Source organism: Gymnogyps californianus, chromosome 4 (genome assembly GCF_018139145.2).
Source record: "Gymnogyps californianus isolate 813 chromosome 4, ASM1813914v2, whole genome shotgun sequence".
Taxonomy (NCBI): Eukaryota; Metazoa; Chordata; class Aves; order Accipitriformes; family Cathartidae; genus Gymnogyps; species Gymnogyps californianus.
The window spans coordinates 12,611,844-12,630,953 of NC_059474.1; the positions used below are offsets into that span (position 1 = coordinate 12,611,844).

At 39.0% G+C, this 19,110-nt stretch overlaps 1 protein-coding gene across 1 annotated transcript in view; it reads right to left on the reverse strand.

Moving 5' to 3' along the window:
* Window positions 1-19,110, reverse strand: part of SORCS2 (sortilin related VPS10 domain containing receptor 2) — a 388,331-nt gene that overhangs the window by 108,493 nt on the left and 260,728 nt on the right. Inside the window, exon 5 of the mRNA XM_050895504.1 lies at window positions 3,312-3,476. Coding sequence (XP_050751461.1) covers window positions 3,312-3,476 — 165 coding nt within the window. The remainder of the gene's footprint in view (window positions 1-3,311; window positions 3,477-19,110) is intronic.

Sequence of the window (19,110 nt, forward strand, 5' to 3'; positions counted from 1 at the left end):
AACTTTCTGATCTTAGTTTTAGTATGTGGGTTTGGGTTTGCTGCAACCAGCGTATTTTATAGCATACAGCTTAGAGCAACCTCCTGGGAGGGAGGGCTGTGGCTTTGAATGGGCCAGACTGTGCAGGATGCAGAACCTAAGCTTCTTACTTCTTCAAACATTTGTCACCACAGGCATTACAGAAAAGATAACCATTGGTTTGACCATTTTTCTAAAAGGGTGGACCCTGCTCAGCTAGTCACCTGCCTCAGCAGGTAAATCTGGAAGAGACGATCATTTAATGCGCTCCCCTAACCCTGGTGTTCAAGCTGCAAAGGAAGCCAAGAATTCAGAGGTTCCTGGCAAGAGGGAAAAGAGCTATTTAGGATAAGGGACAACACTGGCACATGAACAAAGGGATACAGTTTTGTCATGGATGAATTTCAGAAGAAAATGAGAGAAGATTCCTGCCATTAGAACAGTGATGCCTGTGCAGTAAGGGCCAAAAAAGACCAAACCAAGCCCCAAGCCCTACCACCAAACCCAAACTACATCCCCTCACACACATTTAACACTGAAGTCTGGGAGCTTATGAATGAACAGTTTGGCTTAGTGCAGGGGAAGCCCTTGCAATCTTACTGTAAGGGAGAGTGAAGTAGGACTAGTAACGCCTATTCAAACTGAGAGGAATTTTTAACTGATGCAGTATTTGAAATAAATAAAAAATAATGTGTAACTAACTTATGCACACATTCAACTTCCTTTAATTAAAAAAATGACCTGTATGTGTTTTGGTTTTTAACAGGTACATACAATAAAACTACTAAATGAGATTAGATATGAGATGAAAACAGTTATACTAGTGGACAGCTAAAATCTCTGGCTTCAGCAAACACATCTAATAATAGATCTTCTAATTCTGTTTATTACCACCCATGTAATAAATGTGTGGAATCACTTTTTAAAAAAATTGAAAATGCTTTTCTAATTTTTGCCATTTTTTCATCCTTTCAGCTTCCAAATGAACAATTAAAATCTACTGCATCCTTGTTGAGTTTTAAGAAAATCTAGAACCATTTATATAGGCTCAGTGAATAGCTGATTGTTATTCCTTATAACTGAGGTAGCCAGAAAAAGAGAGTATAGATTTGAGGATTAAATGGATTAATCCAACCACATTGATTGGATTTACACTCATTTATAGTGTCAGCTAGAGGCTAGAGCTTTATTTAAACAAAATCTTGGGTTCTGAATGAAAGAACAACACATATTTTGCAATATAAAATAAACCCTAAATCGAATCAGAAGTTGTGAGAAAGGCCATGATGCTCTAGTAGACAGAGAAGCCTTGCTGACTGCTATTTATGAAGGATGCGATCCTGTATTCCTTGTATTCTCAAAAGTGCCTTTGTAAGAAATCATTTGAATAACAGGAGGTAACAGCTTCTCCTGAGTTTTAGATTGTGTTAGATCCTGATACTACCTTCTTTCAGTGAAGGTAAAGTTACTTAACTCAAAAGTCTAGAGTATACCATCTCCCTAGGCCAAATTCAGATCAACACTATCTCTCAAGACCATTGATTTTGGTACAGTCACCTTTTCTTATGTCAAGTTGCAATTTCGATTTTGAACTCCTCCTTTGCCAACATCACTTCATCTTCCTCTCCCTTCTAGGCCAAATATATCAGATCTTATACAAAATGTAAGCAGGTTACTGACCCAATTATAGTTAAAGGTGTCCTTCATTCCTACACATCTTAGTAAAGATGTAGGACTTGTCTAGTAAGTCTTTACGGCTGACTCCTTTTAGTGTCATATTGAAAGCCTGAGAAAAGTCCATCAGATTATCTAACCCTTCCTGCTACTCCTGCAGAGCTATTCTTTACTGAATATTTTGTAGTTTTTTTGTCCAGTCACTTTTTAAGTGTGGCAAATAGTAACATCACTCCTTTTGGAAGATTACCCAAGTATAAAATGCCTGAAAATCTCCCTATCAGGCATAATTCATCAAAACACAAAGCAAATGCTTCACTTTGTGCTTCTGCCTCCTTCTCTCTCCTGGCAAATATTTCTAACCACTTGTAGGCTGGTCAACTTCTTCAATACACTTCCTTGGACTCTGACACTTAAAGGTTCTGCCATTCTGTAACTCTACAGAATTCAGGAAGCATATCTATCATCAGAAACAAAAGTCAAACTAAGAAAAGAGGTTTTCATAACATAGACTTTTCATAACTTCAGGCTTCCCCGAAGTATTTTGTTTAACATGCATTCAACATATTTGTAATTGTGTTAGAATTTCCAATTGAAGCTGCTAAGTAAAATATTTTATGTAATTTGTGACTGAGTTTGGTTTGCTATGGTTTTTATTCTAGTTCTATCCTTACAAATTGTAAACATGAATTGTTTTGGGATCAGCTATTAACTTATATATCCCAGAAAATATCCCAAAGGATGACTTGATATAAATCAGTGAAATCAGTGCACTATTTGGCTGCAGCATGAGCAACTTTCTCTGAATAATCCCACCACCTAAATATACACCTTCTGTGAAGGCTGACAAGGATTAAAATGGACTAGAGTTTACTAATTTCAGTTTAAAACAGGAGTAACAATGGAATTGAGTCAAGACCACTACCAGGACCAGAATCACAGTAACTTTACAGCTGCAGTTTTGGCACCGTGAAAAAGAGATGAACTACACACTTACAGACTGTGTGCACACTCATCAGTGCTTAGCCTAACCCATCCAGAAAAATTACTTTATAATTTAACTAGAATAAATCTGAAAGATGGTCAAAATTTACAAACATGATACAACTCCTGAATCTGAAAGTGGTATAAATACACCATAAGAGAGAGAATTATTCTACATTTCTATGGATTCACTGATTCCCCAAATCCTCTTCTGCTGTACGACTGTGCAGTTTATTTTATATTACTTTATTTTACATCCCATGAATGGCCTTTGGATGCACTACTTCAGCTTCATTAACTTTCTGCTACACTATAAATTACAGAGCAATTGCTTATGGTCACTTTCTAGGGAGGAGCACATTTCAGAGGTACTATTTAACTATATTATGCAGGAGGATAAATATTACCAATATCCACATCAACTGAAAATGCCAGGATTGAAATTACCATAAAAACAAAGATTTGGACACAAGACAATAAATATTTAAATAAACCTCGAAACCAGAATACAATTCCCTTCTGGGCTACTGATATTTCATAAAACCCAACACTAATCAGCATATCAGAACTGGTTTACTTCTCTTTAACAAAGTAATTCCTAAATTTCAAACAAATGCAGTATCTTCAAGCTTTACCTTGCCTTCCTTGGTGTAAGCAAGTACTTTATCTTCTTCTTTTGGGTGAAAAAGGAGAGTTTCCACAAAGAAAGTAATGGGTTGTTTCTGGAAAGTGGCTCCTTCATCTGTGCTTATGAAAAGGCTTTGGTCACGGTCATTATGGGAAGAACTTACAAGAATTATCTAAAAGACAAAAATGGCAGCATATAGTCAAAAGACTGTTTTCTCTATAACAACTTAGCCTTATTTTTCTTGTGTAAATGTCAGATTTGGTACATACCTTACCTATCAAAATTCTGTGGACAAGAAACTCAAAAGCATCTAAGAGGTAAGGACTGCAAGATCCTATTAATCTTTCCTGACCAAATCTGTGAGAGTTAAATTCTATAACTTCTCTTGCAAATCACACCAAATTGATCATGCTCCTCATCTGTACTCAAAATGACTGCCTTAGATTTTGGTCCTTGTGCAAGGTTCATGAGGCCACACGAGAAAATCTCCAGACTAATAAAAAAAGAATTAATACTAGTAATGACTCATTTTAACAAGTCCATATAAACACATCACTTTATCTAGTGAGGCTGCCTTTATAAATACTAAATGTAAAAATAATCACTGCTATAGTTATTTCAGAAGAATGATCCAGGAGAAAGAACTAGTTTATAACGTCTCTCCATTGCTTCACCAGTCTCCTCCTGCTGACACATTTTTGGATAAAAAGGCAACTCACTTTGATGCAGAAAAATATGCCAATCAATTATTTGCATTTCCTTCTCAGGTCCAAATAATACCTTGACTCAAACATAGTAATAGCTTGAGCTGTCTCCTTGTGTGAACTTCATGTCAGGCTTTCAGCAACAAATAAATTCTCCCCACATAATTTTATCAGAATTTCACTCTTTTCAACTTCTTCAACTTTTGCAGTTGGTCAGTGTGTTATAGCATGGTTCTAAAAATACCAATGTGAGGATCCATTTTTATTGTCTTTCAGATCAAACAGGCCCAGTTTGCATTCAAAAAGGTGCCTTTATCAACTGATAGCCTACAAACAAAACATGGATTTTCAAAGTCCAGCTGGGTTCTATTTGGCTCACACTTCAAAAACAATTAAAAAAAAAATAATCCTGAATTCCAAATGTATTTAAAATATTCAGCAAATGATGCAGAAGACACCACAGAATACTGATAACTGTGATACAGTGACTGTAAATTGCTTACAGAGATAAACAGCAACGAGTTATGCAAACAGAGTTACAATAACGTGAATACAGAGAAGGAAATATATTAGACAAAACAGTACAATTTTTATGTAGTCACTTTTTTAGAGTAAACTTGAAGTTAAAAATTTGAAATTTCTAATAAATTACACAGATATGACAGCTGGACTGAGCTTTAACTGCAATTGGTCTTGGGGTAAAACCTATAAATACAACATTTGTTGATGCTCTAATTTGACAGGTTACTTAAGCATGTGCACTTGTACTTGAAGCACATACACAGTTGCACTAATTTCTGCATAGCTTTCATATACCTAAAATGGGGCACATATTGAAGTACATTGTTGAATGAGAGAGAGAATTGCACATACTTCAGGGTCCAGGGTCCACTGCTGAAACCCCACACTAAAGCACATATTAAGCCAAATCTATTTCTGTTAGCTGTGTGACTAGGTCAGTAAGAAGAGCAAGATAATAGCCCATAATCTTGCAATGATCTTGTATTTTTTTTAATGATACACTTTACCCAAAGTAGGAAACTGTGTCATTTTTGTTGGAAAACCTCTATAAATGACACCTTCCCAAATGCCATCTCTTATTCCTACTGTATCCAATGGCTTCCTGTCTCTTGGTAAACTCTTCAAACAGTATCTGTTTAATTTATTACTATATACACTCCAAGTATGCTGCTGGTGGCCTAGATATAGCATTCAAAGATTCTTTTAACACACTTATTTGGCAGGTTTTCTGCAGAAGGCACGGCACCAAGCTAAAATTGAATGTGGCTGTCATGTGCTGCCCTGTCCCTTTGCTTGCATCGCAAGATGGAGTGAAGAAGTGTTTATGCCCAGCACAGAGATTTGTACTTTCCTTGCCACACTACCATCTGCAACTCAGGCTCAAAATATCTATTTTTCTTGGAAATAAATGAATTCAAACTATCTGCATGCTGAGCGAGCTGTATAGCGCTCATTCCTGTTGGTTCCTGACCAGATCACAGAAAGAAGGACCCAGCCGTGTGCTAAAGTAAACTCCACAAGCAAGGCTGCAATGTTGTCGTGGTTTAACCCCAGCTGGCCACTAAGCCCCACACAGCCGCTCGCTCGCTCGCTCCTCCCCAGTGGGATGGGGGAGAGAATCAGAAGAGTAAAAGTGAGAAAACTCCTGGGTTGAGAGAAAGGCACTTTAATAGGGAAAGCAAAAACCCCGCACGTAAGCAAAGCAAAACAAGGAATTCATTCACCACTTCCCATCGGCAGGCAGGTGTTCAGCCAACTCCAGGAAAGCAGGGCTCCATCATGCGTAACAGTTACTTGGGAAGACAAAGGCCATCACTCCGAACATCCCCCCCTTCCTTCTTCTTCCCCCAGCTTTATATGCTGAGCATGACATCATATGGTATGGAATACCCCTTTGGTCAGTTGGGGTCAGCTGTCCCAGCTATGTCCCCTCCCAACTTCTTGTGCACCCCCAGCCTACTCACTGGTGGGGTGGGGTGAGAAGCAGAAAAGGCCTTGGCTCTGTGTAAGCACTGCTCAGCAATAACGAAAACATGCCTGTATTATCAACACTGTTTCCAGCACAAATCCAAAACGGAGCCCCATACTAGCTACTATGAAGAAAATCAACTCTACCCCAGCCAAAACCAGCACAAACGTGAGCTCCGCAATTCCTGATGAAGCTTGTGTCCAGGCACATCCTTGCATTTTAACACATGCACAAGGCTGGTCCTGAGATGCATGCTTAGCTTGCAGCATGTAAAAGCCCTTCCATGCCGTATCATTAGCAGCAGTACGGTAGTAATTCCATATAGAAAGCTTAATATCTTTGGATATAGTCTTCTAGTCCAAATAACACTGTCTGTAAATATCACTATCTTCATTCTCTCCTGTTAACGTTTTTAAAAATGTATACAACTAAGACAACAAATCAGTAAGGCATATACTCCAGAAAAGGCATGAACTGCACTTGTACAGAACGGTAATCTTTGGACCACAGCGCTATTGTCTTGCTTTCTTTTTCTGGCCCGATAAATCTTACACTTCCAAAATTACCAAAATATTGGCTTCAAAATAACAAAGGAATGAGGTTTATAAATTGGGAGTGGTTTTCACTGTTAATGAGCCTTGAGTATAGGCACATCTAAGTTTCATAATAAGGACCCAAGAGCAGCTTGCAGAGAACATCATTCTAGAAACTGAAGTCATAAGAAAAATGCTAGCTATAATGACATGCAAACACACTGTGATATTTGCTAATGCTGTCCTTCCAAACTATTATGTATCTTTCGGAGTTAAATATATCAGAAAAAAAATAGCCTAAAGACTGTAGACATCTAAGCATGTATGGCAGAGTCCCTCACTATATTTTCATTCACACACACATCATAATTCATTTAATGAAATATTTTTGAATTTCACTCAGTGTTCTGATTTATATTTCAATAGTTTAAACTGATCATTATGTGCCAGGCATACAGATTTGCTTCCCACAGCTAACACACAGGGTGCTCAGACTTGCCTGCTGGCTAACATTACTTATTGAGGAAAATATTCCAGAATAAATATTGTATCCACATTAACTGCTTTCCATAACAAGTTTTATTTACTTTGTAAGTGGAACAAATAGCAAAACCTTCCTGCTAGCAACTGATGAAGGGATGCAACTGGGACATACTATCTGGAGAGCTGACTAATAGTGATTGCTGAGGGTTTTAACTCAAAATAAACAACTACTTGCTTGAATAATTGTGTATCCCAAAACCAGAACAGATTTTAATCACATCTAAACTTCACTTAAGCTTCTTTTAAACAACTTTTTACAGAGCATTTCTCCCTCCTGCGAGACTCTTGTAATATTTTTTTAGTAAATTGCAATTTTATATTACGCTGGTTTTCCCTGACCTCACTTCTTAATCTCCCATCAGCTAAATAAACCACAGTAACACATTCGTATACATTCAGATCAGACGTAAATCTACAACTTCCAATAGTTAAGCAGAGGTAAAAGAATATTTCAAGGAGACAAACCTTACCATGGATTGTAAAGAACATGAGTAAAAATAGGATATGTTATAGATCAACAGGGAGGAAAGCAAAAAACGATTTCTAATAAAAATGAAAAATATTACACCATGCCAACATATGAATTAAAGCATTCCAAAAATAAAGAAAAGCTATGCTTTGCCTCATTTCAGGAAAAGTTAGTGAGGCAGGAGGTAATATAAAAGCCAAATAAATCTGAAAATAACATAATTAAATCCATTTATTTAATCTCTCTTTCAGGACTGATTGGCCAATGTGTATGTCTAACCATTCCCTCTACTGGGTGGAATCACAATCTGAGCCCCAAAGGATAAAAAGACTCTGACAGCTTAGGCTACAGTAGCTTGCGTATCATACTTCTTCTTCCGCTATTACCATGAAGACTTGGAATAATCATAGTGATTACTAGGGAGTCTTAACTGTAGATTTGGCAGCAATTCAAAGCTATGCTGTAATTTCAAGTGGCAATAAACACAGGATATTAACATGCATCATTTGCACTCTGTCTGAAATATAACCCCCCTCCCCTCAGTTTAGGTCCAATCAAAATGTAAACTCAAGATAAATTTGATCTTAATCAGCACTTTCTCTAAAACAAAGCAATCTTCTAGCATATTACAATTGTGCTGTCTCTTTCAGTTTCAGCAACTGATCTTAATCTTAATTCTAGCTTTTAGTTTCCTTTCTGTTTCTCTAATATTAAAAAAGGGGAAAAAAAAAAGTCAAAATGTCCATCATGAAGAAATTTCTAGACTCACAGCGTCTGACTGGCCACAGGAGATTTCTGCAGTAAGTAGTGAGAGAGATGAGACACAACATTTTTTAATAATTTTTAATAATCTATAATCCTGCATATGGTCAGAAATCAAGACACCTCATATTCCTCAGCACTCTAAACTGACCTTGAAGGAAGAAGCCTCCTTCGGGCTGAGTAAGAAATCAAAATACAGAAGCTCTTCATTTAAGCACACAGCAGCCATGCACTGAGAGGCCAAGCGTGCCCAGGAAGCACCTACACCTCTTCAGCCACCTCCAGTAGATTGAACTCCCACTGGATATTGGCTATGGGGATTCAATCCTAAGGAGTTCTGGACTCACTCCAGCAAAAACATTAACGATGCAAACTTATGAGCCATCCCCACTAAGGTCAAATAATTTCCATTAAGAACATGTAATGTTCACGCCTAGATGAAGGTTCTTAGCCAAACTGGAGACAAGGCTGCTGGGCACAGGGCAGCACCGAACTCCTAGTGATACTATCACATAAACCTGCATGCCTACATGTGTTTTGAAGAGAAATATTCTTTGTGGCAGCACTGCCAATCTCAGGGCAGTATTCACAGAGCTTCACAGCACTGCAGGCACACCCTCAACATTTTTCAGATTAAGTAACTAACTTACCTATTTTTCTTGTTTTTACAATTTACATTATTTATGTGTTATTTGATATGCTTGGCTGATACAGAAATTACTCTAGCTCCTGGTCCCAATTGTAAATGAGATGTTGCTTCTCAGACAGCATTCATAAAACACACAAAGTGGACTGCCAAAGGTTATGATTTTTGTCTTGGATGGTATGAAAGACCTGATAACTCAAGAGTGGCAAAGCCACAGAGTGAAATATAGTCCCTTTACTCTCATAGTGGTAAAAACAATATCTAAAGAATCAATCCAGGGTAATTCCAAGCAGAGAGTAAAATAAAATGCCTTCCAGATAGCAGTTTAATCTTGTAGATTTTCCCTGGCAGTTGCACCCAAAATCACTCCTCACAAATGTTAGTTATTAGTGAATCTAATCACTAATGATTCACTGAAAATTAACAAGAGCTAGAAAATTAGCTTCTGTGTGCAACTGAATTGCATAAATGAACATCGATGGAATACATATATACATGAATGTACATACATCCCAGAACATTATATTTCTTTTCACGGTAAGCATTCACAGCTTCCTCTACAATTCGTATTTACTTTCTCTTGAAGAGCCCCTTTCAAGCTGTCACACAGATGTATTTCGAAACAGCAACTAGTCTCTGTGAGAACCGCCATAAGGGAAGAGAAGGTGGGAATGTTAAGGACGGCTCCCAAGAAATATCTGCTACACTGATCACATAATCTCAGGACACAATCAAAGGCCATCTGAAGCAATCCTGGTGAGGCTAATGGAAAGCATGTATTACAGTTTTGTCTCCCCTGTGTTGTGGTCAGCTCATTAATCATTTGGAATATCACAACTGAAGCTGTAACATCATTCATCTAGTACCAGCAACGTATTAGGCACTTAAGGATGTGGAGCGAATATTAAAAGGTTAGGATCTTAAAATGAGCTGGTTACCAACTAGAGCAGTTGGTTACACACGAGACATGCTGAAGAGGGAATGAACAGCAGAGTTAGCACCTTAACAGAAAAATGTGTTCAGAGCAACTGGACAGAGAACAATTGGCTCACACTGCAACCAGGCAAGCCTAAAGTGATATAATCTGATCGTAAAAGGAAATAGTTTTGAAACAGTTGGCTTTTCTCTAGGGCATTCACTATAGTGGAAGCAAGTTTAAGGGTGGTTACTTAACATAATAATGAATGTCCACAGCAAAACACCTACAAAAGTTCTGACTGATGTTGATGACCAGCCTGAAAATCCTGCCCTGTTGCACTTGTTGGCAACCTGCGTATATCTAAATCTGCCAGATCTCTATAACTGAACACCTCAAAGATGCTGACTACGGCAGCTCTCTAGGGGATACCAATTACAGCTCAGTTCTTCAGTCTTCTTATTTAGAGAAGTGTTGGGTAGGATAAGCAAGCTGATCATTACCTCTTCCTCCACAGGAACAAATCTCATCCATCTATAACCTGCTGGAACCAAAAAATTGTTGCCACTTGACTAGCGTGGCAGGCCAAATTTTCATGAGGAATGCTCTGTTCAAAAACATTTCAGAGCAGTAACTCGTGCTGCCAGCCCAAGAATTCTAAAAAACTGGCACATATTAAGCAAATTTGTTATTCCTGCAATATACTGAGAGAGGTGTGAGTATGCCAAAGATCACAACAGAGGGAGAGGAGAAACAATACTCAACATCTTCATAGACAGTCCTTTCTTTACTAGCTGATTTTTCTAGTGTTATTTGGACCTGTCTTGCAGAGCTAAGACACACATACATGGTTTATCTTCTGCAAAATACATTGGTACTGTTATGAGCAAGTAGTTAATCAATAAGGAATATCTTTAATATATCCAGTGGATCTCTTGGCACAGGCTGAACGTACCCTGAGAGGAACAGAAGCTTTATTAGGTACCTAAGGTTGACATAAAGGAACCTAATACTGCGTGTTACGGATACTACTTTTTCGTCTCTGTTTAAACTGAAAACAGAAGAGTCTTTTGGTCTTCCTGCAAGGTCTAATGTTAGCCTGGCTATTGCTAATTCTTCAGCAAAAGTGATTATTTAATATACCCTTTGTACAGTTTCTACATCTAAAAAGAGCAAAACTTAATGTTGAGATGTTTTGTGAGATGATCATCATATTGATATCTTTACATATTCGAATGGTTTCATTTAAAACTATGCACTCCAGTATACTAAATCAGATAGTCTTTCCCAGTATGCTCTAAATCAGCAGTTTGAGTGGGGAACAGCACTGGGGGAGGCATAGCGTCAATTCTTGTCACAGCAGGGGAATGTTCCCTAACCAGGTTTTATATTGCCCATAAAATAAGGACATTTTGCGTGTCTTGGAGAAAAAAGGGAGTTGGATTGCACAGCAGAAATGGGTAAGTTTCACTCTTTCTCACCAACATCTCCACAAACATTAGTATTTCCCAGACAGAGCAGGCACACACTGATCTATTTAGCTTGGGCATTCACAGACGAATCTAATTCAAGAAGTTATTTTGCAACCTCCAATAAACCTGCAAATATTTTCTGCCTGAAGACATCACAGAGCAAAAATATAAAACAATGCTTCCCAAACAGGATAATGGATGCACAACAAATGACTGCATATGTGTGTTGATCTAATTTAATGAAGAAACAGGTCAAACAGTTCCTAGTCGCCAGACATTAATTTGTCAGCAGCAAAAACCGCACTAAACTCAAAAGAGAAATTACATGGACGGTAATTAGTGGATGGGGAGAAAATATGAAGGAAAGAAAGGCAGTTGTGGTGGTTAAAAATATCAGTCATATGGGATTGATCAGTAACTCATCGTTTTGTGTAACAGGTAAACACTCATCTGCCTTAGAAATATTACAGGTGTGGCTTTTGGTCTTTTATTATGAAACTCAGTTGTATTATAAGGCTGCATAAGAATTTTCTGGGAAAACTGGGAAAGGGAGCTCTCAAAACATTACTCTGGGGAATCTCACTTTGCACAAATTGTCCCCTCCAATCCCAAATACTCAACAGGTTCCTGGTGTTCTCACAGCCAAAGGCCTTCCCATAATGTTCCCAAGATATCCCTAACGCCAGTTGAGGCATCAACTTCAAGCACCTCTAGTCCTCTCTCTCCCAGTTCTACAGACCACTTCTTATGGAGATCAATGTACTTAATGACTCTGTTAGAAATCAGAAAGAATAAGTAGCATTTTCCAAACTTGGGGGTGTGGGCTGGGGGTGTGATACACACAGGTACATGCAACCAGATGGACTACATCCAAAGTTGCTGAAGCAGCTGGCTGAAATCACTGAGAGTTTTGAAAGGCTCCTGTGATTTCGAGAGGTTCCTGCAGACTGGAAAACAATAAACATCATGCCCATCTTAGCATCATCTACAAAGTCTCTCAGATGTGTCTCACACTGTATTTTGAATTTGTCTGTTCCCATATCTAAAGGGGTAGCTGCCACTATGAAGTGAGGTGTTAAAGCCCTTACCCTTCAGGAAGCACCTGCTTCCTTTGGAGAACTGTAGGTGCTCTCCTTAATGGAGGTGTGGGTATAGTTAACGATTGAACAGCTCTTCTCTCCTAGACCACAGGGGAAAATACAGACCTGGGGGAAAGAGCTGTGTTGAGCAAGTCTTTCGTATGTAAGGCACAACTGATTATGTGGTTTTGAAGGGGAAAATGGAAGGGGGAGAAGAAAGGGAGGCAGAGCAGCAGAAGCAAGCGCTGGAAAAACAGTAATTATTTTTCACTTGAATTTGGCCATATCTCCATTATGTAAGCTACAAAGCTTAATTATAAAAGCTCTTGCTATTGAAATATTTCCCCTTATCTTTGATATCCAGTCCAAATGGACTGGAAAAAAGCCCTTGAAAAGCAGAAAGGAAATGTCTTTTAAAGTAATTTTTGGTCCCATTAGGGTGAATCTCATTAATAGAAAAAGGACTTCACTGAAGAATAGAGCTTTTATATTCAGAAGCATACAGTACTGCTGTGCCTGATTCTAGCAGCACTGTAGATAATAAACCTTTCTCCATCAGGGCTTAGAGTTTTGCAGTTGTAAAGCACCCATTTTATATTGAGGTAGGGTTTTAGTAAATGCACATGCCTGGCGCTCATTGCGCTAGTTTTCTCCAGGTGTACTTCGGATAGGTGTTGATTGGAGCTTTTGAAAGATGATGTATAAAACATTTGTTCTATTGAAAAGCATCATTATGCCATAACTGAAATGTATTGCTGAAAACTTACATCAGAAGATTTACCAGCATGATTCCTAAGGCCCATGAGGGAATCAGGGGGAGAGGGTATTCCTTCTGGGGCTGTTCCACCTTATGCACATGGATAGAAAATATTTGTTGGGACAGAGACACTGACTTTGTGGATCAGTTGTTAGAGCACGCGCATGTGTCGTTGCAGGAACAAGTCTTGGTATCTTCCCAGGTGAATGCTGTGATTACTAAAGCTTAGGCAGTTCTGTACATCACCAAAACCAAGACAGAAACAGAAACAATGTTATTTTGCTCATTTGCTAGATTGGTAAAATTTAGGGATAAGGGTTATTGTTTCTGTGTTTTTTCCCAAGCATGTTATTTTGGCTCTTTTTCAGTACATTTTAATGAAAAGTTGAAAAGTGAGTAGGAAAGTAAATGAAATGAATGCACAAATATTTCTGCTAATCCCCTTTCTCTCACTTTTACTAAAATTTAATCCTCATGAAAAGTCTGTAATTAATCCAGGGGATTTTTTTTTTTTTTTTAAAACATAACATATTACCGAAAATGAGAAGTTGGAGAGCTCGGATCCTGGCAGTGAGTTTATAGACACAGAAGGCAGCTAGGAAGATTTCAGGAGCTTTCTCTCTTGGCAAGAACATTGCTAGAGATTCAGCTATGAATTATGGCTGATACTGAAAAAGAAAATCCAGGTGATATTGTTATTTTTCCTTCTAAGACAGACAGCTACACAGAGCTCTAAAAATGTCAGACCGAGGTTAGTCTTGGGGTACCAATTCTGTTCTCAGTCAGCAGAAACTTTGTAAACTGACCGTTTAGCAGACCCTGGGACTGACCCCATTTAAAGCAGAATCCAAATGAAACATTGGTCTTACCACCGCGTTGGCACTTAGAAGATTTGGCAGTAGTTCTTGAGGCTGTAACACGAATGTCTTATGAGACTTTACATATATCACAGTTTCTCTACATTTCACATCAATACCAACAAGATGGGAATAAAAATACGTATGTGCTTACAGGTGGTGTTAAAAGGGAAATGGAGGAAGTACAAAACCAGAGAAATTCAGGAATGGGAACAAAATATTGAAGAAGATATACTGGCAGGAACAACTGCATTTCAACAAAGAAAGGAGGAAAAAAAAACCTCTCTACCATTCTCCTCAAAATCTCCATATTGTTCATATTTTGATTTCATTAGCAGAACATACCAGAAACCATGCAAGTCACTGGATTGTCTCAAGCATATTGGAATTAAATATGGGACTATTGGAAGCAGCCCCATATTAACAAAATGAATTTTAGGAGTAAATAAAAAAGCAACTCCTCCCTCTTACATCCCCTCCCCCACCCCCACCCCCATTGCTGTCAATGAAATAAGAATTAATCATGAAAAAATGTTCATATTAATACCAGGAGCTGTTCTTATGGAAAAAAACCCAAAACAAACAAACCCTACTGCAATGTAACTTCAAACTTTCAGTTTAAAGTGCCATCCACTTCAATGACTGAATAATAAATTTCATCCCTTTACTGTACGTTAAGACCACACTATACTGATGCTTTCAGTGGTCTCAGTATCCTAGAGTTAACTTTCGTGACGGAAGAATGCCTTACTGCTCCAGAGCCAATTTCTAATCTCAGTTGTGCAGATGTGTATGTTTTTGATTAAATCTACTGGTCAACTGGCATGCACATACACAGCAAACAGAACACAGACCTGTATTTCTTCAGATTTGAACAGGCAGTCTTAAATAACCTGGGTTAGACAGAAAGGATGAAAACAATTCATCTCAGTTGGTAATTAGGTATCGTTCTGGGAGACACAGTTCCAGTGTTTGATAGACCCAGACAGATACTGCCTAGGCGTTGCATTAGAATATAGCACTTTGACTTGGAAGTTGCATGTTTTTACAGTCTTTCCCTTTCTTTCTTTCCTTTCAAATGAACATGCTCTTATTCCTAGGTAAGAACTTCAGCTCATCTCACTGTTTTTCCCTCTCCTTTGCCTATGCTCCTCAGATCATCTGTTGTGCTAAGGGACAGGCTATGTGGCTACTGGGAGTTATTTGTCCAATGTAACTCCTAGAATGCCGAAGAGAAGGGCATAATACAAACATACAGGTAGGAAGGGACCTCCAGAGGTCATCTAATCCAACCTCCTCCTCCAAGCACGGCCAAGTAGAGCACATAGTTCAGGACCATGTCCCCTCCAGTCCTGAATATCCCTAAGGATGGAGATCCCACTGTCTGGATGGCCTGTTTCAGTGTTCAACCACCCTCATCATAAAAATTTGTTTCCTTGTAAGCCGTTGGAGTTTCCTGTGTTCCAGCTGGTGTCGTTGGCTCTACCTCCAGTCCACACCACTGCAAAGAGTCTGACTCCAGCCTCATGCACAGCTGGTTTTAGACAGCCATAAGATCTCCCCTGAGCCTTGTTAAGGCTGAACAATCCCAGCTCCCTCAGCCTCTGCTCGTGACTCTTCTGCCTTAGCTCTGGATCTAGCTGCCCCTCCACTGGGCTCCCTATGGTATGTCAATGCCTTTCTTGTCCTGAGGAGCCCAAAAGTGGAGGACCTATTCCAGATGCAGTCTCAAAATTCCTAAATAGAGGGGAACGATCACTTCCCTGGACCTGCTGGCTACACTCTTTCCAGAGTATGCAGTTGCATTTCTTTGCTGCAAAGGCACACTGCTCCACCCTTGGGAGTTCAATGAGGAACCCCAGATCTTTCCTGCAAAGCTGCTTTCTAGCCAGTCAGCCCCATTTGTACAGTTGCTGGAGTTTTTCCATCCCAGATGGAGGACTTCTTTTGTATTTGCCTTTGTTGAACTTCACATGTTTCATACCAGCTCATTTCTCCAGCCTGCACAGTGAATGTGACTCTGAAAGCACCATCCTGAAAAAAAATGTGTGTAGACGGAGGCACCTAACAATTGCTGTTGTCTCAACAATGACCACCTCATTGTCCCCCACAAATGCTGCTCCCTGTACAACCCATAGCAAAGGGCAAGCACTAAAGCTGGGAAGACTAGATTGCCCTCTGAATTTTTCAGAGGTTTCTAACTATCTTGTTGGAGAAAGCGAGATGCCTAGGTAAAGTGGAGTTGATTGCCCTGAGTAGTCCAAGCCCCTAACATTTTGATGAGGCAGGATCTCAGATTCCTAAATTAGAAGGATGAGATTCCACCCCTGATTTTCTAGCATCACTTATAATTAGGAATGTTTAATTGCTCATCTCTGATCTAGAATACATTCAAATGATCTTTTCTGGTGCTCAGATTTGTTTCCAAATTTGCTTTTTTTTTTCTTTTTTTTTCCCTGTTGGTATTAGCTCTGCAAACAACATAGCGTACTTTCTGATGTTTATAAAATCCTTTCCAGTATAACTTTCCAGGACACCTTGCCCTTCACCTCTGATGTTTTAATCCATTGCAGCCCTGGACCATAGCTAGCCACTGATAAAAAGTGTAAGAAGATTTCTGGTCTTTTATACCAATTGTGTTTGAGGTAATGCTCTTAAAAACTTGTAAGCACCATCAAATTCACCGTAATACAACACAACTAACTGGGTGGAGGCTGAGTGGTGTGAGTTAGCCATAAAGGATGAGACATAAAAAAAGACACACTAGGAGATATGAAGACCGTCTTTCACATAATTAAAAGTTAATTGAAAACTCTCAGTATAATCTATATCCAGAAAAAATAGCCTTTTGTAATTTCTACAAGTAAGTTTCCTTAAAGAAGCACTCATCTGAGACTGCAGCCCATTCCAGAAAAGTAAATAGAAATCACACAATAATCAACAGCCCGTCCCAGGTGGCATACTAATTTACTAACAGTTCTTGATAATTTATTGCAAGTTAAACAGTTCAGTGACAGGCGGGGGGGGGGGGGGGGAAGAGGGGGTTATTTACTCTCTTGCCTGACAGTGTCTCACAGCCACATCTACCTCGCTTCATCAGCTTGCTCCTAGGCATTTCTTTGAGAGAATTAATAAGCAGACAAGAAAAAGTTTGTAGAGGAATAGGCTATAACTCATTCAATGCTACTGAAAACAAAAGGGCCTATGGGACTTAAAAGACATCAAAGATGCTACATTTACAAAAAAAACCCCACCAACCCCCCCAAAAATCCAAAACCAAGAGAAAAAATAAGCCTCATTCAAGAAGAAAGATTGCCCAGGTGGATGGCTAGTTTTCCCAAATTACCTCCAAACAGACCTCTGTGGTCTGTGAAATAATTTGTCTTTGATAACTAAACAATATTGCATGTTTATACAGAACCAAAGGATCCTAAATCAAAATGTTTCAGAAAGCAATAACCAAAATTTCTGTGAGTTTTAGCTGTATAAATCAAGGTGGTGATTGGGGATGCAGAAATAATACTGAAGTTAGGATTAATAAACAAAGCAGCAAGAGGATCTCACCATCTAAAATGTGGTCAGCATGCCTACAGTCCTAGCTAAGTTTTCAAATGGCTTCAGCACATCCATTTCTCTGTCAGCCTGATTACAAGTTGCCCAGGGCAAGACTGTCTCTCTGCTTCACATCTGGACAGTGCCGAGCTCAATCATACCTTTGCCTGTAGGTGAACCATGATAAAAGTAAATAAATACAGCTGCAAAAACCAGACTGGTCACACTGAGTGTTTTTTGAACTCAATTGTATTTTTTTAACTCCTAAATGAGAACTTATTGATTTTTAAAGAGACATCAAATATTTATGGCAAATCAATTCAAATGAGCTACACACTGTCCTCATTTCCACCATCACACACAGAAAGCAGCTCTATTACTTTCATTCATTGTACTATGGCTGATACACTAGTGGTGTGATTTGCAAACTGCTCAGCATCAGAAATTCCCAATTGTATCATCTTCTTTCATGCCTTCCACAATTTTCGGAGATTTTAAATCTATGCCTACAGAGAAGCCCAAGTCTGCTTAGCTGCCTATTCTGAGCATCTTTTCCAAGGTTTATCACTAGGAAGAGTTTTCAGTATCCCGGAGCTATGAATGTGACTTTGCAAACAGTCATGGCAGTGGGTATTAATGAAAGGTTAGATGTGATTCAGGCTGCTATAATTGCTGCAGCCAAGGAGGAAGAGAGTAAAAGAGAACAACGCAGGTTCACGCCTGAACAACCTGTTGTGGCACCATGCTAACTGACAGTAATCACTGCAAGCCACTGAGAAGCTGAACTATTCACCTGGAAAATAAGCTCTGACTAAGAAATGTCAGATTGCCAACAGCTAGTTGAAACAGGATGAAACAAGAAGTTGAAGCTATGTTTTTGGAGTGGCCCATATCAGTTCTGGGGAATGGTAAATCTCTGCAAACTCTCAACAACAACATACCCAACGTGTCAAGCCTCAGGTAAGACCTGCTCATCTGGTTCCCGTCTCTCTCCCTCTCTCGGTGACATCAGGGGACTCTCAGGTCCCTCTGCTGAACAGGGCACAGGTCAGCAGTACAAGTTTTTACAGAAATCCAAACAGGTAGGGCAGCTGCAGCATGATGCCAATATTTTTCTAATACAAACCAATTGTTGACATCTTTCTTATCCACATTCAAATTTACAATTAGTGAGTATGTTTAGTCTTTGGTTTTTGAGAGAATTTGTGAATTCAGATTTAGGCCACAGTTTCTTATGGAGTATGGGACCTACATCCACTGTAGAGAAACACTTTTCAGTGAACTGGGGCCATATGACTCAACATAGTGCAGATTTGGTTTCCAACTAAAACCAGTTCTACAATAAAACAATCCCACTGAAAAAAGTCTGCCTCATATTGAGAAATATCTCAGAAGGACACGAAACAGCTAAATTTTGCAGCCTACCCACATTTTCACATCATTACCTATTCACCAGACGTTATCTCTGTTTTTCATCAGTAAAATGAATATGGACAAAGTCTTTACATGTCTGCAAGGCTTTGGAA